The 25,787-nt window shown below is 38.8% G+C and overlaps 1 protein-coding gene across 10 annotated transcripts; it reads left to right on the top strand.

Moving 5' to 3' along the window:
* The first annotated feature begins 496 nt into the window (after positions 1 to 496).
* On the top strand, positions 497 to 20,738 carry LOC148803599 (uncharacterized). 10 transcript variants are annotated; one of them, XR_016077457.1, is made up of 6 exons: positions 497 to 733; positions 1,194 to 1,292; positions 1,426 to 1,484; positions 4,867 to 4,892; positions 5,197 to 5,315; positions 18,456 to 20,236. XR_016077457.1 is itself a non-coding variant. In XM_088889933.1 (5 exons), exons 1-4 carry the CDS (start codon positions 1,078 to 1,080, stop codon positions 5,272 to 5,274), a joined length of 378 nt encoding a protein of 125 aa, XP_088746059.1. In that variant the 5' UTR covers positions 741 to 1,077; the 3' UTR covers positions 5,275 to 5,315; positions 20,278 to 20,736. The 10 variants fall into 10 exon arrangements, 6 of the variants coding, with proteins under 6 accessions (XP_088746059.1, XP_088746052.1, XP_088746056.1 ...); XR_016077458.1 differs by lacking the exon at positions 497 to 733 and adding an exon at positions 741 to 1,074; XR_016077454.1 differs by lacking the exon at positions 497 to 733 and adding an exon at positions 741 to 1,080.
* Positions 20,739 to 25,787: the final 5,049 nt, after the last annotated feature.

The raw sequence follows: 25,787 nt of genomic DNA, 5'->3' as shown, positions 1-25,787 counted from the left end.
TTGTATAAAAATGCTTTTATAAAAGTACTTTTGTAAGTGTATTTTTATAAAAATACTTCCGTAAAAATACTTTTCATAAAATTACTTTTATAAAAGTGTTTTCATAAAAGTGCTTTTGTAAAAGTACTTTCATAGAAGTGATTTTATGCTAGCTTCAGTTTTGACTGATTTCAAATTGGACAAATGTTTGGCATCATGATCAGATTATTGGAAATTTGGTTTTGGTCCAATTCAAACCAATAGGAATATGGAACAATTTATTTTGGATGGACTCAATCCAATAATTATAATGGACCGCCCAAATCCAATTTGATAAGGTTTGGATTTGATTGGATCCAAATCAAAACCACAATTGACACCCCTACACATCGCACATCTCATACATGGCAGGTCCCAGTCTCATGGTGAGATGTGTGGTGTTAAATCAATTTGGTAGAGGGTTAAAAATAAATCTGTTCGTGGACTGTGCATCTTGGCCGACTCAGGCCATTTCATTCAATATCCTTTAAACCTTCCAAATCACAGCCGGCACTAGCAGCAGTGTGCACCTGAGCGGTATCATCTTTCATCTATCATCTCTCGCAAGGCGGTGCCCAATTTCCCATTCTCTAATTTTTAAATATACATTAGCACATCTCAGATTAGAGGCGGTGTCCCCAGTCCCTAACAACGGCCGGTGGCATCTACAACGGAAGTCGGACAAGTGACAACCGGTGACAGAAAACCCTATCATGTCTCTCTCTCTCTATCTCCTCCACTCCTCCAGTTCGCCGACCCTTCTGAAATCATTTTAGTTTAGGCATTAGCTCGGCTCGGGCCTCAGGCTTTTATGAGGGCCGGCTCAGGCTTAAAATGTAGGCCCCGGCCAAATTCCTGTCCGTGCCTAATATTTTATGTTTATACCATGTGAAAGCCCTGCCCGACCCAAAATCTCGGAGAAAAAGAAAGAAAAAAAAACTCGTTAATAATATCAAAAGTAGATCCGAATTCAACAGAAAGAAAAATAGAAAGATATTATTCCCACACAAATGGAAGTGCGACAGTTGGGAAAGTGGAACTTCCGAAGATTCCGATGTAATGGTCATGTATCCTATATCATGGCCGTGGATATTCGTCCTATTAGATCAAGTTCCTACATCCCACGATAAATACCCGATGCAACGACTAACAAGACATGTATATCCTTTCTGCAGTGGTAGAAGTCACCGTTATAATCGGCTAGAAAAGGAGAATGGAAGACAAAGGTGGAGAGAAGTCGAGCATTGTGATCGGTCTGATCGAGAACAGTGGAGGTATCGTATTTGATCCAAGATGTTGTCTCTCTCTTTCTCACTCAAATATTCTATTGCGATCTTATCGAGGTTGAAGATTTTTGAAACTGCAAGTATTTTCTTCTTTTCCTCCTTAACGTTGTTCGGTATTCAGATCATCTGCAGCTTCTCGGGTATCAACCTATGATCCTATCCACAAGCCTTGGCTGAAAGGTAACTTAATTTGGAATTTGGAAATGAAAATCCTTATTTGCTTTATTCTCGCTCTTAGTGCTACTAGCTCATCTCAGACTTAAGAGGACTGAGATTAACGGTTCCAGATTTGATTGAGAAGATTAAAGTAATGATCCAGATATATATGAACTAAGAGAATTTACCTCTAATTTAAATTGAGACAACGAATTTGCTATAGTTCTCTTGTGGAAATGAAACTAGAAAGTGTTTATGCATTTAAGAGCAAAATCTTGAATCTAAAGGCATCTGTTATATTTCTTAGCAGTAGAAGCCAGAAGGCTGAACCTGTATAGAAAACGAGAAGTAGCCTATTCAAATGCTTTAAACATGAGTCTTATGTAATCTTTGAATTTCTGATGTTAAACAAATGTTGAATAATTAAAAATGTAGTGGTCAAGCTTGTTTTGAACCTGTGCTAATAATAATTATTTAATGAAATAAAACAGATCTTCGCCAAATCAAGCTGAAACTTCTTGGGATCTAGTCCCCATGAAATGGCTTGCTACATTCTTTTCTCAATTCATACGAGGTAGGGTGCGCTATCTCACATTTGATGTCAACTGCATCCGTATCAAATAATTTATTCGCAAGAAGTTTCAAGGAAAATTTCTTTCAATCGGTTGGCAGTGGGGTCCACTGCCCAATCCACCTTACCCACAAGTAAAAGTTTAAGATGTATAAAACATTACCGAGTTTTTAAATTTTACACTGCAATTTGTCTTATGGTGGGATTTTTATTTTTTATTTTTTTTATTTTCAAGGTTACATGTTATCTGGCTTGTCTGGTAAAAAATTTCATTCTTAATATCCCAAAACTGGGTTTGATATTTGTTTTTATCTACTGACCTACTAACCCCTAATCTGCTTGCCCACACAGAAAATTAAAAAGATAAATGTGACTATTGTTTTCATGATATGCTAAGATTTTTTTTTTTTTAATTTTAAAATTACTGTAAGTTCCTTTTTCATTATAACTTATTTGCAATATATCTTCTGAAATCAAATGCTTTAAAAGTTGGTGAACTTCACTGTGATTTCCTAGATTTCTCTTTTGTAGGATTGATACAAAAGAACAATTGGTGTGTGGGAGTACTTATTAAAACTACGATTTTCCACTTAGTATGCGCTGTCATTTAGTTTATAAGATGATGAATCATATTGATTTATTACGTTATAATATTGTGAGAACTAGCTTTACCATGACAGGTTGCATTTATTGGTAAACTAGAATTTGGCATTATCTATTGTTTATTCTAAGAGTGTACATGGTGAATATAGTACTGCCACCCATAATTTTTATCAAGGTTGAACTCCATGTTATACTGATAACCTGTTGTGGAAGTCCCTGCATACTAGTTTCTTTGGATTCTCAGAGGCTCTGCAGGAGTATCTACTAAGTGTATATAGAAAACAAAGTTCAAATCTAAGTGGTGGTTCAGAAATCAGTGACAAGCAGAGTTACAGAGATAACTTGAAAGATAATTCGAAGGATGAAGGACAAAGTATCAAAGGACCTCAAGCCATAGATTGCAGTGACTCTAGGAGCTGAGGACTGCTCTTAGAAGTAGCGGATGGAGAGTGGGAGAAGAACTTGATTTTGACTGTAGACAAGAGAGTCCAAGATTAGGAGAATGTTGCAGGGGCGTTTGCGAAGAGATTTAATTTAAATGGTACTGCTATAGCTAGACCTTTTGATGACTCAAAGGCTGTGTATTATGGAGCTGGTGAAGAAGTAGTGATCCCAGATGCTGAGTCGGTGGAAACTCCAGTCAGAAGAGTAAGGATAGAGAACTGGTTTCTGTCTTGTAACCATAATAGCATCTCAGAAAGTCCTCTCAAGCTCCAGCTGGTAGGGCTTTTCCCTTCAATTACTGGAATGAGGAAACTCTGGTAAAATTGATTCATGTCCTAGGTGGTTAGGGTCGATGGTCTGAAGCTCGAAGAAGTTCCTAGATGCGTAGAGATGCTCATTAATGGTTGCTGGCTTAAGGTTTGGGTTCTGCTGGAAGGTGAAACAACTCCTTGGATGAAAGGTTCTAAGGAAGAAGATGTCGACATCCTTGAAGGTTGGGTTACACGTGGAAAAAAGAGTTCGAGCCAGAAGGTCTTGAATAATGTATAGATGACGAACGAAGACGAAGAGACACCACCCGGGTCAGTCAGTAAGTATCTGGATAAGAATGATGGTAGCCCAATTTTTTTGGAAAGTGGAGACCAAAGTGTAGGCAAAAAGTCTTATGTGGAGATCATTAAGGGCAGAGCCATGCCAGCTAACCCTCTGGCTCCACAAGGCATTTTAAAACCAGAGTGGATTCGAACGAGGTCCTTCTTTTGAGGGTGAACCAGAGCTGCCTTTTGGACAAGATTATAGGCACTTCTCTCGAAAAGAAAGGTCTTCGATAGGATCACAATGGAAGAGACACCTCCCGTTGAATTGGAGAACTTGGAAAGAGGGGAGGCAATAACTAGGAAAGAGATTACTAATATAGATGCTGAGTCAGATGCTGAAGGCAATGATGGAGGTAAGGTTGGAGGAAAGGAAGATTTAGCCGTTGAAGATTTTTTCGGTGGACAGGCTGAAAATCCGGACAAAGATGGCTTATTTTATCAGGAAGTTGAGATTGGAAGGCTAGGTGTAAATTTGGGTCAAAGGAGCAGAATGAAAGAGAAGGAAGATCACAATGGTGGGAGAATTAACAAGAAATCGATAATTTGAGAACTCACAATATAGTCCATGTGACAGAAGGAAAAGTGTGAAGGTTAATGGGATATCTGGTACTGATAATAGGGGGGAATAGTGCAAGATCAATCACTGTCCCCCCTTTTGTTGAAGGAACAACATGTCAATAAGGTTTCTGATGCCGATTCAGAACCTTGTGCAATGCAGCTGTTACAGGAGAATGAAAGTGCTGATAAAGCTACATATAAGATGGTTATCAAAGAATTAGTTGATAAGGGAGGTCACAGTTGGGAAAAGCTTGGGTTTATTTTTTTGGGGCAGTGAGGAATTTGCCAGGAGGGCCTTTGAAGAATTTGAAAGAAAAAAGGAGGAAGAGAAATTAAAGATCAAAGAGCATTAGAAAGGGAGCAAGGTCTGGGATGAGGAATTCACAGATTGTTTTCTTAGGCCTGTTTTCTTTTCAGGAGTCTGTTTGGGTTTTATTCTGCTTGAGAGGTTAGTTTTCTTAGGCCTGTTTGGGTTTCCTGTGGTTGCTTCTTGCTATAGGAGATGTCTTATCACCTTCTGTAATCTTTTTTCTTTAATAATTTTTCTTTTAAGAAAAGAAAGCATTGTCGCACAGACATCACTTTTGTGTTTTTCAATGATTATATGGTTGTTACAACACCAACTTCATTACAGGTTGGAGTGGCTGCTTTTCATTTGAGGTCAGCTTCCTTACATCTTTCTCAATTCATTGAAACTAGCAGTACATATCAGAACACAAAGACCTTGCTGCATTTTTATGATCCTAAGGTGATTATTGCCCCCCTCTCCAAACAAGCCACCTTTGGATGGCATGGTTGGAGTTCCAGAGCTGGTGGATAGATTTTATACATCAGTCAAGAAGGTGGTAATCTATTATTTTGGATTATGCAAATCTTTGTGTGTGCATAATGCATGAGTTGCAGTGATTTTTTTTGATAATTATGCATTCCAGTTAAATTACATGTTCTGTTTTCAACTGTGCAGGTTGTAATGTCTCATGGTTGCAAACCACTCACTATGGATATGACCATATTTTCGATGCATGGCATTATTCTTGATTAGTAGATGTTTGAATGACTGCTATTGTGATCATAATTGCCCAGGTATGTATCAGCATTAGGTATTAATTAAAATGTCCTACTTGCTTGGGCCCAACCTTTGGGTGCATGGCTGTAGAGTACATTCGACAATGTTTCTACCCTAAAAAGAATTGGACTATGTTTTGTTCATTTTGAATATTAAAATAATGTTATGCTTTTTAAATACCTGTTTACATAAATTGTTATCAGTAGTACCATATTAGTACGAATTTTGTGAATTCCTGGCATTGCATAAATTAGCTCTGTAGGGATGTATGTAACGTAGATGATATCTGCTCAATGCTTTTACAGTTCTAATCTTCCTTTGTTGCTTAAAATTAAAAAAATATTATTATTTTTTTCTCTTTTGATCAGTAACAACTAACAAATACAAACTTTTTTTTTCGATAAATAAACATAATTTATTAGTGAACTACTGAAACATGAAAAGAGGTTGTCATTACAGCTTAAAAGAAAATGAGAGTATGACACTGGTTTCTGTCCCCTATGCAAATTGCATTTGGCCTAAGGCCAAACTTTTATCAAACCCTTGTACCCATTGAATTACATGTCCTTTGAAAGCCATTTAAAGGCTTAAAGTGTTTGATATCATTTCTATAACTCCACAAAGCTGCTTTACTTCCTTTTGTTAACCATCTGATTGTAACATGGGTGCCCCTTTAATAACCAATTATTCAACTCCCATCTCCTTTATGTTTCATACTCCGGTAACTACTTGAACTCCACCGATTGGACCTGAAAACATTCCACGAATGAGTCCATTCTCATATCTTACCACTCCCCCTACCGTAAAAATCTAGTTCCATCCATCCATCCCTTTGCCAGTGATTTCCACTCCCTCCTTGCATTTTGCTTTTTTTTGTTGATGAGGCTGCAATTGCTGCCTAATTTCTAAGAATATCATTCATTATGAAATCCAAGAACAAATATATTGTTTTCAATCAATGTGCCTCCCTCACTATAATGTTTTCCATTAAATCCTCTTCATTTCTTTCAGTTTCCTTAAACAATCATGCACTCCTTTCTTCCCATATAGTCCAAATCATAGTAACCAGTGCAATTGTCCATGTTAATCTTCCTCCTTCTTTGACAACTTGATCATGGACCATCAAACAAATTGTCCAAACTAGTAGGGAGAGACCACTTGCATCTAAATAGAGCTAGGAAATATTCCGAAATACAATAGACAAATGGATAGGAGATTAGGAAGTGGTAAGCCGTCTCCCCATTCTTTTTTTTTTGCACATTAGACATGAATCAAGAGATTAATTCCAGTTGGGTCTCTTCTTTTGTATTAAATCACTAGTATTAATGCTCTGACAGAAGACTTCCCAGCAGAAGACACTAATTTTCAAGGGGATGCGAACACATCAAACTTCCTTTACAACAAAGGACATCTGGGAGGGACTAGGATAAAAGCAACCTTCCAATCTTGGATCAAGAGAAACCCCATCCAACACATGCAAAATGATAGAAACAAGAGAAATTTCAAAGTTCCAATGATTTTCTTACTTGAACAAAAAAATCAGAAAAAGAATGTGTTTTCTGATGTAATTTAGAGAGAAGAAGAAAAGAAGTCAACCTAGGTTCAGAGAGAAGAGAGAAGAGAAGAAAGAAGAGAAAGGGTGCGGTTGGATTGTTCTAGCCGCCCCACTAAATCTTATTTATATCTGTGACTTTAAAGAAGTAGAGTTACTCTAATACCCCTAAATCAATGGAGAGTGCTCAACCAAGGGCCTTCCCATGATTTGATTTTATTAGCAAAGACAAGGTCAAACTTGTAATGTTTGAGGAATATTGGGAGGATACACTGGATGTCTATCGGAGGAAAGTCAAGAGTTGTTCTGTGTCGTTGTCCTTCATTCCAACCTTTATTTGTTAGCTCATGCATACTTACCACAACCCGGTGGCATAATGTTTTGGCGACTTTGTGGGATATTGAAAATCGTTGGCATAAATTTGTGGTGAGCACTCATGGGCTCCTGGAGAATGGTTGGGATACTGGTGTTATGTTCATAGATACATTAACTTCTCCTTGGAGGGCTATTCATAGTACTCTTCCCCTGTTTCCTTATCGCATCATGTATGGTTTCTCGTATGGAAACAAGGTCAAATTCTTGGAAAATCTCTATTTTGGGGAATCCTTGTCGAATGGTGTATTTCCTCGTCTTTACTCCATATCGAATCTTAATTAGAAAACAATCTCTAAGTTTGGTCTAACTCTTCATCCTTTGGATTTGATTGGAAGTTGGATTTTAGAAGAAATCCGACAACGTTTGAATTTGTTCCCATTTAAGAGGATCTAGAGTAAGGCCATTTAACACATGCAAAAGGCTAGATACAAGAGCAATTTCAGAGATGAAAAGGTTTTATTCACTTGCCCAAAGTTCCATTTAATGCCAAAGGAGATTAGGGGATAAAAAGCTCAGAAGTAGTTTTATTTTTAAGAGAAGGACCGATGAAGATAGGGTGGAAGTGATCTTTAAATGGAGAGTCCTCAACCATGGGCCTTCCCATGATTTGATTTTATTACTAAAGGCAAGGTCCAACTTGTAGTGATTGAGGAATAGTGGGAGGATACACTGCATGTCTATCGAATGAAAGTCAAGAGTAGTTCTATGTCATAATCCATCATTCCAACCTGTATTTGTTAGCTCATGCATATTTACCACAACGCGGTGGCATAATGTTTTGGCGGCTTTGAGGGATTTCGAAAATCATAGGCATAAATTTGTGGTGAGCACTCATGGGCTCTCAGAGAATGATTGGGATGCTGGAGTTATGTGCATAAATACATTAACTTCTCCTAGGAGTGCTATTCATAGTACTCTTCCCCTATTTCCTTATCGCATCATGTATGGTCTCTCGTATGGAAACATGGTCAAGCTCTTGGTAGATCTCTAGTTGTGGGAATCTTTGTTGAAAGGTGTATTTCCTCGTCCTTACTACATATCGAACCATAATTAGAAAACAATCTCTAAGTTTGTTCTAACTCTTCGTCCCTTGGATTTGATTTGAAGTTGGATTTTAGAAGTAATCCTAGAGCATTTAAATTTATTCCCATTTAGGAGGGTCTAGAGTAACACCGTCTAACACATGCAAAAGGCTAGAAACAAGAGCAATTTCAGAGTTGAAAAGGTTTTCTTCACTAGCCCAAAGTTCCATCTAGGGCCAAAGGAGACTAGGGGATAAAAATGCCAGAAATAGTTTTATTATTAAGAGAAGGAACAATGAAGATAGGGTGGAAGTGATCTTTCAATGGACACTCCTCAACCAACGGCCTTCCCATGATTTGATTTTATTACCAAAGACAAGGTTGCACTTGTAGGTATTGAGGAATAGTGGGAGGATACATTGGATGTCTATCGAAGGAAACTCAAGAATAGTTCTGTGTCATAGTACATCATTCCAACCTTTATTTGTTAGCTCATGCATACATACCACGACCTTTATTTGTGGGATATCGAACGGTGTATTTCCTCGTCCTTACTCCATATCGAATTTTAGTGATTGAGGAATAGTGGGAGGATACACTAGATGTCTATCGAAGGAAAGTCAAGAGTAATTCTGTGTCATAATCCATCATTCCAACCATTATTTGTTAGCTCATGCATACTTACCACAACGTGGTGGCATAATGTTTTGGCGGTTTTGTGGGATATGGAAAATCATAGGCTTAAATTTGTGGCGAACACTCATGGGCTTTTAGAGAATGGTTGGGATGCTGGAGTTATGTGCATAGATACATTAACTTCTCCTTGGAGGGTATTCATAGTACTCTTCCATTAGTTCCTTATCGCATCTTGTATGGTCTCTCGTAAGGAAACAAGGTCAAATTCTTGGAAGATCTCTTGTTTGGGGAATCCTTGTTGAAAGGTGTATTTCCTCATCTTTTCCCCATATCGAATCTTAACTAGAAAACAATCTCTAACATTGTTCTAACTCTTCATCCTTTAGATTTGATTGGAAGTTGGATTTTAAAACAAATCCGAGAGCGTTTGAATTTGTTCCCATTCAAGAGGATCTAGAGTAATGCCATCTAACACATGCAAAAGGCTAGAAACAAGAGCAATTTTAGAGTTGTTAAGGTTTTTTTCACTAGACCAAAGTTCCATATAAAGCCCAAGGAGACTAGGGGATAAAAAGCTCGGAAATAGTTTTATTTTTAAGAGAAGGAATGATGAAGATAGGTTGGAAGTGATCTTTTAATGGAGAGTCCTCAACCAAGGAAAGTCTATGAAAGGAAAGTCAAGAGTAGTGGTCGAGGAAGAGTGGGAGGATACAATGGATGTCTATGAAAGGAAAGTCAAGAGTAGTTCTGTGTCATAGTACACCATTCCAACCTTTATTTGTTAGCTCATCCATACTTACCACAACCCGGTGGCATAATGATTTGGCGGCTATGTGGGATATCGAAAATCATAGGCATAAATTTGTGGTGAGCACTCATGGGCTCCCAGAGAATGGTTGGGATGCTGGAGTTATGTGCATAGATACATATTTTGGAGGGCAATTCATAGTACTCTTACCCTATTTCCTCAACGCATGTATGGAAATAAGGTCAAATTCTTGGAAGATCTCTAGTTTGGGGAATCCTTGTTGAACGATGTATTTCCTCGTTTTTACTCCATATCGAATCTTAGTTAGAAAACAATCTTTAAGTTTCTTCTAACTCTTCATCGCATGGATTTGATTGAAATTTGGATCTTAAAAGAAATCCAAGAGCGTTTGAATTTGTTCCCATTTAACAGGATCTAGAATAACGCCATCTAACACATGTAAATGGCTAGAAACAAGAGTAATTTCAGAGATGAAAAGTTTTTTTTTTCACTAGCCCAAATTTCCATCTAAAGTCAAAGGAGACCCTGTGATAAAATCTTCAGAATAGTTTTATATTCAAGAGAAGTAACGATGATGAGAGGGTGGAAGTGATCTTTCAATGGACAGTCCTCAACCAATGGCCTTCCCATGATTCAATTTTATTACCAAAGACAAGGTAAAACTTGTGTAATGATTGAGGAATATTGGGAGGATACACTGGATGTCTATCGGAGGAAAGTCAAGAGTTGTTATGTGTCGTAGTCCATCATTCCAACCGTTTTTTGTTAGCTCATGTATACTTACCACAAACTGGTGGCATAATGTTTTGGCGGCTTTTTGGGATATCGAAATTCGTAGGCCTAAATTTGTGGTGAACACTAATGGGCTCCCAGAGAATGGTTTGGATACTGGAGTTATGTGCATAGATCATTAACTTCTCCTTGGAGGGCTATTCATAGTACTTTTCCCCTATTTCCGTATCGCATCATGTATGGTCTCTTGTATGGAAACAAGGTCAAATTCAGGGAAGATCTCTAGTTTGGGGAATCCTTGTTGAATGGTGTATTTCCTCGTCATTACTCCATATCGAATCTTAATTAGAAAACAATCTCTAACTTTCTTCTATCTCTTCATCCTTTGGATTTGATTGGAAGTTGGATTTCAGAAGAAATGCCAGAGCGTTTAAATTTGTTCCCATTTAAGAGGATGTTGAGTAACGCCATCTAACACATCCAAAAGGCTAGATGCAAGGGCAATTTCAGAGATGAAAAGGTTTTCTTCACTAGACCAATGTTCCATCTAATGCCAAAGGAGACTAGGGGTTAACAAGCTCAAAAGTAGTTTTATTTTTAAGAGAAGGAACAATGAAGATCAGGTGGTAGTTATCTTTCAATGGAGAGTCCTCAACCAAGGGCCTTCCCATGATTTGATTTTATTACCAATGACAAGGTCAAATTTGAAGTGATTGAGGAATAGTGGGAGGATACACTGGTTGTCTATCGGAGGAAAGTCAAGAGTAGTTCTATTTCATAATCCATCATTCCAACCTATATTTGTTAGCTCATGCATACTTACCACAATGCGGTGATATAATGTTTTGGCGGCTTTGTTGGATTTCGAAAATCATAAGCATAAATTTGTGGTGAGCACTCATGGGCTCTCAGAGAATGGTTGGGATGCTGGAGTTATGTGCGTAGATACATTAACTTCTCCTTGTAGGGCTATTCATAGTACTCTACCCCTATTTCCTTATCGCCTCATGTATGGTCTCTCTTAAGGAAACTTGGTCAAAATCTTGGAAGATCTCTAGTTTGGGGAATCCTTATTGAAAGGTGTATTTCCTCATCCTGACTACATATCGAATCATAATTAGAAAACAATCTCTAAGTTTGTTCTAACTCTTCGTCCCTTGGATTTGGTTGGAAGTTGGATTTTAGAAGTAATCTTAGAGCGTTTGAATTTGTTCCCATTTTGGAGGATCTAGAGTAACACCGTTTAACACATGCAAAATGTTAGAAACAAGAGCAATTTCAGAGTTGAAAAGGTTTTCTTCACTAGACCAAAATTCCATCTAGGACCAAAGGAGACTAGGGGTTAAAAAGCTGAAAAGTAGTTTTATTTTTAAGAGAAGGAACGATGAAGATGGGGTGGAAATGATCTTTCAATGGAGAGTCATCAACCAAGGGCCTTCCCTTGATTTGATTTTATTACCTAAGACAAGGTCAAACTTGTAGTGATTGAGGAATAGTGGGATGATACAATGCATGTCTATCTAAGGAATGTTAATAGTAGTTCTATGTCATAATCCATCGTTCCAAGCTTATTTGTTAGCTCATGCATACTTACCACAACGCGGTGGCATAATGCTTTGGCGGCTTTGTGGGATTTCAAAAATCATAGGCATAAATTTGTGGTGAGCACTCATGGGCTTTCAGAGAGTGGTTGTGAAGCTGGAATCTTTGTTGAAAAGTGTATTTCCTCGTCTTTTCTCCATATCGAATCTTAACTAGAAAACAATCTTTAACATTGTTCTAACTCTCCATCCTTTGGATTTGATTGGAAGTTGGAATTTATATCTAATCCGAGAGCGTTTGAATTTGTTCCCGTTCAAGAGGATCTAGAGTAACGCCATTTAACACATGCAAAAGGCTAGAAACAAGAGGAATCTCCAAGTTGTAAAGGTTTTCTTCACAAGGCCAAAGTTCCATTTAAAGCCATAGGAGACTAGGGGATAAAAAGCGCAGAAATAGTTTTATTTTTAAGAGAAGGAACGATGAATATAGGTTGGAAGTGATCTTTCAATGGAGAGTCCTCAACCAAGGGCCTTCCCATGATTTGATTTTATTACCAAAGACAAGGTCGTACTTGTATTTATTGAGGAATAGTGGAAGAATACAATACATGTCTATCGAAGGAAAGTCAAGAGTTGTTCTGTGTCATAGTACGTCATTCTAACCTTTATTTGTTAGCTATGCATACTTACCACAACCCGGTGGCATAAAGTTTTGGCAGCTTTGTGGGATATCCAAAATCATAGGCATAAATTTGTGGTGAGCACTCGTGGGCTCTCAAGGAATGGTTTCGATGCTGGAGTTATGTGCATGGTCACATCTACTTTTCCTTGGAGGGCAATTCATAGTACTCTTCCCATATTTCCTTAACGCAATATGTATGGTCCCTCGTATTGGAAACAATGTCAAATTCTTGGAAGATCTCTTGGGGAATCCATGTTGAACGGTGTATTTCCTTGTCCTTACTCCATATCGAATCTTAGTTAGAAAATAATCTCTAAGTTTCTTCTAACTCTTTAACGCTTGGATTTGATTAAAATTTTGATGTTAAAAGAAATCTAAGAGTGTTTGAATTTGTTCCCATTTAAGAGGATGTAGAGTAATTGTTAGGATGCTGGAGTTATGTGCATAGATACATTTACTTTTCCTTGGAGTCATAGTACTCTTCCCCTATATCCTTAACGCAACATGTATGGTCCCTCGTAGGGAAACAAGGTCAAATTCTTGGAAGATCTCAATTTTGGGGAATCATTGTTGAACGGTGTATTTCCTCGTCCTTACTCTATATCGAAACTTAGTGATTGAGGAATAGTAGGAGGGATACACTGGATGCCTATCGAAAGAAAGTGAAGAGTAGTTTTGTGTCATAATCCATCATTCCAACCATTATTTATTAGCTCATGTATACTTACCACAACGCGGTGGCATAATGTTTTGGCGGTTTTGTGGGATATCGAAAATCGTAGGCTTAAATTTGAGGCGAGCACTCATGGGCTTTTAGAGAATGGTTGGGATGTTGAAGTTGTGTGCATAGATACATTAACTTCACCTTGGAGGGCAATTCATAGTACTCTTCCCTTATTTCCTTATCGCATGTTGTATGGTGTCTCATAAGGAAACTAGGTCAAATTCATGGAAGATCTCTAGTTTGGGGAATCCTTGTTGAAAGGTGTATTTCCTCGTCTTTTCCCCATATCGAATCTTAACTAGAAAATAGTCTCTAGCATTGTTCTAACTCTTCATCCTTTGGATTTGATTGGAAGTTGGAATTTAGAACAAATCCTAGAGCGTTTGAATTTGTTCACATTTAAGAGGATCTAGAGTAATGCCATCTAACACATGCAAATGGCGAGAAAAAAGAGAAATTTCAGAGTTGAAAACTTTTTCTTCTCTAACCCAAAGTTCCATATAAAGCCAAAGGAGATTAGGGGATAAAAAGCTCAGAAATAGTTTTATTTTTAAGAGAAGGAACGATGAAGATCGGGTGGAAGTGATCTTTCTATGGAGAGTCCTCAACCAAGGGCCTTCCCATGATTTGATTTTATTACCAAAGACAAGGTCCAACATGTAGTGATTAAGGAATAGTGGAAGGATACACTGCATGTCTGTCGGAGGATGGTCAAGGGTAGTTCTATGTCATAATCCATCATTCCAAACTGTATTTGTTAGCTCGTGCATACTTACCACAATGCGGTGGCATAATGTTTTGGCGGCTTTGTCGGATATCGAAAATCATAGGCATAAATTTGTGGTGAGCACTCATGGGATCTCATAGAATGGTTGGGATGCTGGAGTTATGTGCATAGATACATTAACTTCTCTATGGAGGACTGTTCATAGTACTCTACCCCTATTTCCCTATCGCATCATGTATGGTCTCTCATATGGAAACAAGGTCAAATTCATGGAAGATCTCTAGTTTGGGGAATCCTTGTTGAAAGGTGTATTTCCTCGTCTTTTACTACATATCGAATCATAATTAGAAATCAATCTCTAAGTTTATTCAAACTCTTCATCCCTTGGATTTGATTGGAAGTTGGATTTTAGAAGAAATCTGAGAGCGTTTGAATTTGTTCCCATTTAAGAGGATCTAGAGTAATGCCATTTAACACATGCAAAAGGCTTGAAACAGGAGCAATTTCAGAGTTGAAAAGGTTTTCTTCACTAGCCCAAAGTTTCATCTAAAGTCAAAGGAGACAAGGTGATAAAACGCTCCGAAATAGTTTTATATTTAAGAGAAGAAACGATGAAGATAGGGTGGAAGTGATCTTTCAATGGACAGTCCTCAACCAATGGCCTTCCCATGATTTCATTTTATTACCAAAGACAAGGTCAAACTTGTAATGATTGAGGAATATTGGGAGGATACACTGGATGTCTATCGGAGGAAAGTCAAGAGTTGTTCTGTGTCGTAGTCCATCATTCCAACCGTTTTTTGTTAGCTCTTGTATACTTACCACAAATCGGTGGCATAATGTTTTGGCGGCTTTGTGGGATATCGAAATTCGTAGTTATAAATTTGTGGTGATCACTCATGGGCTCCCAAAGAATCGTTGGGATACTAGAGTTATGTGCATAGATACATTAACTTCTCCTTGGAGGGCTATTCATAGTACTTCTCCCATATTTCCTTATCGCGTCATTTGTGGTCTCTCGTATGGAAACAAGGTCAAATTCTTGGAAGATCTCTAGTTTGGGGAATCCTTGTTGAATGCATGTATACTTACCACAAACCGGTGGCCTAATGTTTTGGCGGCTTTGAGGGATATCGAAATTCGTAGTTATAAATTTGTGGTGAGCACTCATGGGCTCCCAGAGAATGTTTGGGATACTGGAGTTATGCGCATAGATACATTAACTTCTCCTTGGAGGGTTATTCATAGTACTTTTCCCCTATTTCCTTATCGCATCATGTATGGTCTCTCATATGGAAACAAGTTCAAATTCTTGGAAGATCTCTAGTTTGGGGAATCCTTGTTGAATGGTGTTTTTCCTCGTCATTATGCCATATCGATTCTTAATTAGAAAACAATCTCTAACTTTCTTCTATCTCTTCATTTGGATCTTAAAAGAAATGCGAGAGCGTTTGAATTTGTTCGCATTTAAGAGGATGTTGAGTAATGCCATCTAACACATACAAAAGGCTAGATGCAAGGGCAATTTTTGAGATGAAAAGGTTTTCTTTGCTAGCCCAATGTTCCATCTAATGCCAAAGGAGACTAGGGGTTAACAAGCTCAAAAGTAGTATTTTTAAGAGATGGAACGATGAATATAGTGTGGTAGTTACCTTTCAATGGAGAGTCCTCAACCAAGGGCCTTCCCATGATTTGATTTTAATACCAATGACAAGGTCAAACTTGTAGTGATTGAGGAATATTGGGAGGATACACTGGGCGTCTATTGGAGGAAAGTCAAGAGTAGTTCTATGTCATAATCCATCATTCCAACCTGTATTTGTTAGCTCATGCATACTTACTACAACGCGGTGGCATAATGTTTTTGCGGCTTTGTGGGATTTCAAAAATCATAGGCATAAATATGTGGTGAGCATTCATGGGCTCTCAGAGAATGGTTGGGGTGCTAGAGTTTTGTGCATAAATACATTAACTTCCCCTTGGAGGGCTATTCATAGTAATCTACCCCTATTTCCTTATGGCATCATGTATGGTCTCTCATATGGAAACAAGCTCAAAATCATGGAAGATCTCTAGTTTGGGGAATCCTTGTTGAAAGGTGTATTTCCTCGTCCTTACTACATATCGAATCATAATTAGAAAACAATCTTTAAGTTTTTTCTAACTCTTCATCCCTTGGATTTGATTGGAAGTTGGATTTTAGAAGAAATCCAAGAGCGTTGAATTTGCTCCCATTTAAGAGGATCTAGAGTAACGCCATTTAACACATGCAAAAGGCTAGAAACAAGAGCAATTTCAAAGTTGAAAAGGTTTTTCTTCACTAGCCTAAAATTCCATCTTGGACCAAAGGGGAGTAGGGGTTAGAAAGCTTAAAAGTAGTTTCGTTGTTGAATGGTGTATTTCCTTGTCCTTACTCCGTGTCGAATCTTAGTGATTGAGGAATAGTGGGAGGATACACTGGATGTCTATCGAAGGAAAGTCAAGAGTAGTTTTGTGTCATAATCCATCATTCCAACCATTATTTGTTAGCTCATGCATACTTACCACAACGCGGTGGCATAATGTTTTGGCGGTTTTGTGGGATATCGAAAATCATAGGCATAAATTTGTGGTGAGCATCATTCCTTCACATTTTCTCATAAAATACATGTATATTTGTTTTCATCAAATGTTTTCTGAAGATATAACATGAAACAACATGACTCCACAAATAGAACTCTGCTATAATAATATTTAAGTTGCTTACACTATAAAGAAACTGGTAAGCAGAATTTCTTGAAAATAGTGCATAGATAGTGTTATAGAGAAAGAAGTTTTTATGTGGCTGTATTCTGGAAGCTGCATACTTCTAATATTTATAGAGGTGATGAACTGGTCCATGATGCCATTCAAGATAGGGTTTTCTGTGACTACTGTTTCAAGGCTAACAAAATTTTCAATGTGGCCTATGGTGTTGATAATGTTAGAAGGAGACAGGTGCTGATATCAAGCATTATCCTTCTTAAGACTGCTTTGGAGCTTCTCCGAAACATTTCCAACCCATCTGTGAAAATGAAAAATATGCTTCTATATTTGAAAAGGATAAGTTACACTTGCTTTTGCTTACATTATTATATGTGTTTATATGCTATTATGTGTTTTTTTAGCAAATAAAAACTCAATAAATAAGTGTTGTGATAATAATGTATCTGTGCCTTGCTGATATCCATGTTCTTTTATTTCATTCTTATTTACTAGCGGTGACTCATGTGATGCATTGGATGCTTTCTAAAAATGTATTTTTAAGGTAAAAAAATGAAGTTACGGTGATTCACCGAAGGTTTTATATATATTCCGGTTCTTTACATTTGCCAACCTTCCAACCTATACTACCTATCAGTGTTCAGGAGTCCCCCAAGTGAGGCTAAGAAACTGGAGAAGGTAATGAGGGACTTTCTGTGGGAACCAGGGGAGGTGAAAAAGGATCATCTGGTTAGATGGGAGATAGTTGATAAACCTAAGGAAGAAGGGGGTCTAGGGATAGGGAATATAGTGCTGAAGAATGTAGCCCTCCTTGGAAAGTGGTTATGGAGATGGCCCCGAGAGAGAGAGAGAGAGAGAGAGAGAGAATGGCATGAGGTAGTGTTTAGCATTCATGGCTGCTCAGGAAATGGTTGGGATGGTGGGATATCTCGTCGAGCTACCCTTACAACACCTTGGAAAGTTATACATGGTATTCTCCCTCGCTTCCTCAGTTTTATCAGGTATGATGCCTGTTCTGGCGATGTTATCAGGTTCTGGGAGGATGTTTGGGTGGGTACTCAACCCCTCAAAGATCGATTCCCCTCGCTTTACCCTATCCCTTCACAAAACTGAGCTGATTGCAAATTTTTTTCCGAACCCGTTAAGTCCCTCGTCTTTAAATTCGGATTTCGCTTTTTGTAGGGGATTAGGGATGGTGAGTCGATTTGTATCACTGAGCTTCTTCATTTACTAGAGTCTGTTTGTTTGGACCCCACTTTGTCTAATCAAAGAGTTTGGACTCCTCTTCGTAAAGGTACTTTCACCTGCTCTTCTTTCAAAAATCCCTTAGTTCCAACCCCAATTCCCAAGGGTTCCCTTTCAAAGAAGTTTGGGCCTGACCAATCCCTCCAAAAATTGCTGTATTCTGTTGGAAAGTCTACTATGGGAAAATCAATACCTTGGAAAACTTGTTGAAAAAGAGACCCTCTCTTTGTTTCTCCCCGAATTGGTGTTTCTTGTGCAAGGCCCAGAATGAGGACCGTTTCCATTTGCTGATTTCCTGCTCTTTTGCTACAAACTTATGGAGTTGGAGTTAGTTTATTTGGAGGTAGGTGGTCTCCACCAACTGATTTGAATATGTTATTTAACCCATCTTTTATTGTTTGGCACACTAGAAGAGGCAAGTTCATGTGGAAATGCGTCAGGGCAGCAATCTTATGGACCCTATGGGAGGAAAGGAATGCAAGAGTTTTCTTAGAGAAGGAAAGAAGATTAGATGAAGTGAAGGACTGCATCCTAAGAAGAGCAATACATTGGCTGAAAACCGTGGGGATATTTGATGATTTTTCTTTTGATGACTTGTGGAGGAATTGGTTAGTAATGTTTTGGGCGAAGTTGTAATTTTTTGTCTCTACCTATTCTTTTGTTTTCTTGATTGTACTTAGAAGATAAGTGTGTTTGTCTTCCTTATGTAACCTCTTTGGTGAATTAATGAAATTGTTATTGATCAAAAGAAAAAAAAGGAATTGGTTAGTAATAGCTAATACTTCTACAAAGAAGAATAAACACTTATCAGAATAGGATCCGCCGTCAGAAGGTATCATCAAGTTAAATTTTGATGGAAGTAGCCAATGTAACCCAGGGCCGTCAGGTATAGGGGGTGTCTTGAGAAACACGAACAGCAACATCATCTCCTTATTCTCAGGACCGGTGGGAGTGGGGGACTCTACGAGGGCAGAAATACTAGCTGCAGTACAAGGAATTCAGATCGCTAACCAGCTTGGGGTAGAGCATCTCCTAGTTGAAGGGGACTCTTAGGTAGTAACAAGGTGGCTTCTAAACCCGGATGCTACCATTTGGGGCTACAAAGACCTCATCAGAAAAGTAAAGTGGTTAACTAGGAATATGAGATTTGAGGTAAAATGGGTAAGTAGGTCAGCTAATACTGTGGCTGATTCTCTGGCTAAATAGGGGGTATCCAGGGAGATCTTTTTTTGTGCTACTTTGTAAGTTGTTATAATATTTTGGAAGCTGCACTTAACTAACCTGGAGAGGTTGCATCTCGTGCCTCTCCTTGGGACATTGTACTCTTCTCCTCTGCTTATTAATAAAGTTCATTCATTTATCAAAAAAAATCTCAGATAGCTGCCGCCATGCTTCATACATTGATAAATTTTAAGGATTTTCACATGTTCCAGTCTCTGCTCTCTACCTTTTTCTCACATTATTGAAAATTAGGATCTACTAATAGAACTATATAAAATTATTATAAGCTCTTTAATGAAAAGTAAAGGTTTCTTGATATAGGAGTTCTAACATGTCATTGCTGTAGTTTTAATTGAAATTTTTGGGGTTTAATCACAGCTTACCCACCAAAAGAAGAAGGATTGTTTAGTATACAAATATAAAATGTAGTTACATGAATAATAATTAAAATACCAAGCAATGTTTCCTTAAAAAATCAATATTATTAGAAGCTGGACCAGACCTAGAGACTCCTAGGACCTGAACTAGAACATGATTGGGTCAAGTAGGTTGCTGGGTCAACCTAGATTTTAGGTACATGCCATGAGCCCACAACAGGATGTTGGTAGTCCTTTTCGTTCTACTTTCTTCTCCCTTCCCAAGGAAAGAGATGATTGGGAGGCTTGGATGATGATGGTGATGCTTAATTGCTTATAGAAACATGACAGTTTTGAAATAGATGATTGGTTGATTCTAGAAAACCTAGATATTTTTTTTTTAATTCCAGAAATGTAGAGCTTAGCAGACCATCGTTCTTAATGATTCCTAATACCAGCTCTTTCCTGTTCTTGTAATCTTTTTAAACCTTTTGTTGACTCCCATCCTTTATCCTAATTCTTTCCTGTTTCTCTTCCCCAACCCACTCACCCTCTTAATTTCTCTTGTCATCATTGTTTGCAATTTTAATATACAGAAATACAAAAAAAATCGGGAATATTCTACTAATTTTACTGGGATGTTTGGAAATGCCAGATTTACAGAGCCACTTATGCATTGAAAAGATGAAGAAATACATCTGGTGGGAAATGGGGACTGATGAACATATTAAAAAGAAATCGAATGAAACTCAGCAGCCATATGTAAGATGTCCTTCAATATATGCTGAATAGCCCATGAGCATGATACAGATCATCCTCTCAAACCAATAAAACCTGATATCAGTGTGAACATAAATGGTTTGTTCCTTTCTTTTTTAATTAACAAATGCGATCCCAACAAAACAACATTCCAATGTATTTCCAGCATGATCTGTGTCCACACATCTCAGATTTATAAGTCCCACTCTTATGGTTAGATGTGCAGATACAGATGATATTTACAATGGTTTAACAGGTCAGTCTCAATAATGTATCATGCAGATGAACTCCCAAACAGCCGAAGCTGTTTTTCCCCCTAAATGGTCCAACAACAATCAAACAAGTAAACATGCATGTTATTCAATAAATCAAACTGTGAAAATTAGAATGGATTGGACTTCTACATTTGTCTTTTTCAAACATACATTTGCCTCGTGATAGTGCACCCCTTTCATAAAAAATAGGATGTGCCAAAACATTCCCCTTAGAACCAAGGACCGATCATGGCTGCTACAAAAGGATGATCTGAGAATAGAGTTCAGAGTGATTGTCAAACTATAATCTCAGAAAGGAAGGTTGGTGCTGAATGGGTCCTAGGTTGCAGCTGCATTCAGAAAAACTAGGTGCTGTTAGGAAAAGGATAGAATGAGGTGAACCCAGGCCAGGATTTATTTTGTAATCAAAGTGTTACAGTTCCGAGCCAAATGGGCTTGTACTTCATTGGCCTGCTACACTTTTTGGGTAGTAACTATGGAGACTGTTCAATGAAACTCTCATGGCTATTTATGCAAAAAAGGAAAACATTTGACCATCTTCTAGTTGCATTGCTTTAAATAACTGGTGTAATGTTAGACTTCCTGCATGCATTCCTTAGGATGTTGGGGCCTAAGCATCCCAAACTTGAACTTTTAGCCTGTATACATAGGGGGGTTGGTTTTGTAACTAGGATCACAATTTATTCCATTTAAGTGTTAAGGATCAAAGATCATTTGTATTCTTGTTGCTTCTTAAAGTGGAAATACCCTATCTAAATTCATATCCACAATAACTAGGGTCTCAGTATTCAAAAAGTTTTTGTTTTCTATTTCTTTTAAAGGATGATAGACCACTGCTAGTGCACAACCACCAATGAAAGAAAAGTGCTGGTGCTGCTATCAATGGATCGGATAAACCCGGTAGAACTGAACCAAACCAACTCAATTGTAATTTATAATCAAGTCCGCTCCAGAGAAAGTGCTGGTGGCAAGGAAGAAACAATTAGATGGAGAAGCCATGTTCAGAACCTTTAACTTGTTCCTAGAAAAAGGAAGGGATTAAAAAAGTAAAAAGAACAATTCTTTGTGTTTCCCCAATCACAGTTCTGGTTCTGAACTGTAACTGAAACCCAGCAAGCATGAAGCTTTACCATCAAGCCAGCTGCCATTTCCTTCACAGATTAAAGCTTTCTATACAAATATCACATTGCTCCTTGCAAAAGAAAAAAACTCATAAATCAAATCAGATATAAAAATAAAGAGGAATGAAATATGTAGAGCTGCATACAAAACTTCAGAAGTAAGGCTTAGTTTGTTTGCAGTATGGTATAGATGCAACGGAGCATAATTAGTCCAAGTGTAAAATCTGGTTTACTTTTGCTTTTGATTTAATTGTCTTATTTATTTGTTAAAAATAAAATAAGAATAAATGGTTGGGACCAGAAATGATTTAATTGTCATATAGTTGGGAGGCTTAGATGATGATGATGCTAGAAAATGTAGATGATCTTTTATTTAATTCCTAAAATGTAGAGCTTAGCAGACCATCAATTAACAGTGTTGGACCTTGTTCCAGCTGCAGTTGTTAAGTCCTTAAAGTTTGCTGGACTGGGAGTTATTAAGATACTCCCAGACATAGCATAAAAAAATAATAATTATAATGAAGAAAAAGGGCTTTCTTATTAGCCTAGTCAGTCTTATTGATGGGCTGAAACATTTTAGTAAAGAAAGGGGCCTACAGTCTAATTTAGTGAGCAACAGGGCCCAAGTTAATTGGTATTGTTTGTAATGCAATAAGCATTTAATGGGTTTGTAGTAGAGCCTATTTAATGGAACAACAGGCCCTAAAAGAATAAATTTGTATTTACTAATTTCTTGTGACGTGTCCCAATTATTTATAAGCATTTAATGAGTGCAATTCGTGTGCCGGGGAATTGCACTCAAATTCCCCAGTAACCCTAGGTGCGCTCTTATCTCCTGGCAACCCCAGGATTGCACTCAAATTCCCCGGCAACCCCAGAAAGGCCCTGGCAACCCCAAGCGCGCTTATATTCCCTAACAACCCTAAGCGCGCTCATATTCCTTGGCAACCCCAGGCGTGCTCAAATTCCCCAGCAACCCTGGGAAGGCCCTGGCAACCCCAGGTGTGCTCTTATCTCCTGGAAATCCCAAGATTGCACTCAAATTCCCCAGCAACCCCAGGAGGGCCCTGGCAACCCCAGGTGCGCTCTTATCTCCTGGCAACCCCAGGATATCACTCAAATTCCTCGATAACCCCGGGAAGGCCCTGGCAACCCCAGGTGCGCTCTTATCTCCTGGCAACCCAGGATAGCACTCAAATTCCTCGATAACCCCGGGAAGGCCCTAGCAACCTTAGGTGCGCTCAAATTCCTTGGAAACCCCAGGTGCACTCAGATTCCTCGGCAACCCCAGGAAGGCCCTGGCAACCCTAAGCACGCTCATATCCCCTGACAAGCCTAGGAAGGCCCTGGCAACCCCAAGCGCACTCTGATTCCCTAGCAACCCTGGGAAGGCCTTGGTAACCCCAGGCGCACTCATATTCCCTGGCAATCCCAGGCGCACTAATATTCCCTACCAACCCCAGGCGCACTCATATTCCCTAGCAACCCCAAGCGCACTCAAATTCCCTGACAATCCCGAGAAGGCCTTGGCAACCCCAGGCACACTCAGATTCCCCGAGAAGGTCATGGCAGCCCTAGGCTTGCTCATATTCCCTAGCAACCCCAAGCACACTCAGATCCCCCGGCAACCCCAGGCACGCTCACATTACCTAGCAACTCTAGGCTTACATCCAAATTCCACAACAAAACTAAGCGCATTCACACCCCCAGGCAACCCTTGGGGGCTTTGTCAATATCTAGCATGATTCCTATCTAATTCATAAATGATACCTTGTCCAACTCACAAATGCAGTAGTCTAGGGGGGGGGGGAACAAACTCCACCCATCCCGTACACTAACAATTACATTTTACTAAAAAATGACAGTAGACCATTGATATCTCATTTCCACAGGAAGGCTCAGATAGCCCTCTTATGCACTGACCAAAATCTTCCACAAAGGTCTGGAACTCATAATTAACCCTTCGGGCTATTTGCCTTGCCAAACATGGTTGAGATAAACTCTAACTTATGCCAATTATTTAGTTATACTATGATTGAACCCTTACTACATCGCCCATGAAGGGCCTCGCCTTCGTAAGGCATGACAACCCCCGATCCTTGTATAGGTAGCAAAACTGCATCTCCCTACAAAAAATAGCTCAACTTCCATTTTCTACAAATATGGACCCTAATACTCACCTCACAGCTCATTCATGCTCTGTCATTTTTTTCACACTTGATAATTTTTAGCTATCGAGACAATTCCTTTCTACAAATATGCTATCTACATAACGTTATTTGGGATAACTCTTTCATACCTGCTAATCTCTCAGATATTGGAATAACATTGTTAGCTTTTTTCTCTTTTCTAAAACAATCTGCAATAAAGTTCACTTACACGATGATCAAACACATTAACTGACACGGTCACGATAGAACCCCAACTTTCATTCATCAATCATACTAGTCGAACTACTAGCGATGATATCAACACTAAGTGTCTTCATTCAACAATTAACCTTGCCTGGGTGTATGATTGCATAGACAAGAAGTGTCTTTTATTGCCAACAAACAGACACAATTTCACTCATTGACATCATTTAGCAATTGCGATGAGCCTCCAACCTAAGATGGCACACATTTTTTATAATAACCCGAAAACACTTACTCGCAATAACACCTGCCTGGAATATGTGCACAAAACACTTCAATATGGACAATAATTCATAGACCTACCTCGTGCTTTCCACGTGATTCCATACATAATTTTGACTGAATAAAATGTGATGGATTTTGTTACAAAACCAAGCACCTCTTTTCCAGTACAATAAGGATTTTTGGAAGTTATGGCGGAAACCCTGTAATTCATAACTCAACGAAAGAACTCCCCTCTATGTTTCACATCCACTGGACGCCATGCGGTAAGGTCAGTAACTTACTAACAATGCGATAAAGACACCAATAAAATTTGGGGGCAACAACATGTCTCAAACATTTCTCCCATACGAATAACTACGGGTTCCATTCTAATACAAAGAAAATGTAAATACAAAACAATCATATCTATTCATTATAAACACGTTTACAAAAATTATTGATTATAGGGTAGCTCATTCTTTCCTCACTGACATTATACTCTCTAACTCCGGTCTCCGAGCTTCAAAACTCTTCAACTCCTTTACCTCAACTTCACATTCAGCCACTACTTTTCACTGGCGACTGCATTCTTCCGTGAGGGCTTCTAACCTCTCAATAGCTTTTGCAAGATTAGTTTCGGCCACCTTAAGACGGAAGCAAACGTCCTTCAACGACCAACCAAAAACCAGCTCTGATCCCCTAAGGCCACAACCTTCCCAAATATATGGGCCAACGCGACAACGTGTTCCTCAACTTGCCCCATGTAGAAATCAATAGCTAAAAAACATTCACAAGTCTTCAGCCATTGAGCAAAGTCAAGCCATGAAAGCTGATCGTGGAGCCGATTCATAAAATCAAACATTATTGTCACAACAGTATTCAGCGCTGGCCCTACGACCACAGGGGAGAGCTCTGTAGAGGGTAGCCATTCACCCCGAATCACAACCGTAGCATACTTCGACACAAACTTTGACACTAAAAACTTATCCGCAGCTCGAGACCCCTTCAAATCGGTGTAGCAATCCACAAAGCATAGAAGGCCCGAGTCTTGCAACATCCGATAGTAAATAGGGTTCTCAAGAATGAACATGGTCCAGGCAGTATAGCTAGTCAAAGACTTCGAGTTGTCAGTCCTGGGCTTTTAACACTTATAGGATACCGACCGATCCATCCAGCCACAAAGACGCATAAATTCAGTGCCACTGATGACACCAAATAGACCACCTTTGCCCCTAGACACTGGCAATGGGGGCCAAAATCCCTTACCCCCATCAGCCACTATGGCTGCCTCCCTCTCCAATAGCAACTCTGCTTATCGACTTCCAAAACGAAGTCCAAAAAGGGGCACTCCAATTTCTTCTATTGAGGAGCCATGTGAAAGGAATAGCGAAC

This window comes from Nelumbo nucifera, chromosome 1 (genome assembly GCF_055504915.1).
Source record: "Nelumbo nucifera cultivar China Antique chromosome 1, China Antique-T2T, whole genome shotgun sequence".
Lineage (NCBI taxonomy): Eukaryota > Viridiplantae > Streptophyta > Magnoliopsida > Proteales > Nelumbonaceae > Nelumbo > Nelumbo nucifera.
The sequence above is the reverse complement of the archived record's forward strand: the minus strand, read 5'-3'. Positions and strand labels throughout refer to the sequence as shown.

Bases quoted from the DNA above. Each gene is read 5' to 3' on its own strand.
- LOC148803599 (XM_088889933.1), top strand. From the start codon at position 1,078: ATGGTCATGTATCCTATATCATGGCCGTGGATATTCGTCCTATTAGAT. The intron at 1,485-4,866 runs GTAACTTAATTT...ACTTCATTACAG, and splicing joins CCACAAGCCTTGGCTGAAAG to GTTGGAGTGGCTGCTTTTCA. The intron at 4,893-5,196 runs GTCAGCTTCCTT...TCAACTGTGCAG, and splicing joins GTGGCTGCTTTTCATTTGAG to GTTGTAATGTCTCATGGTTG.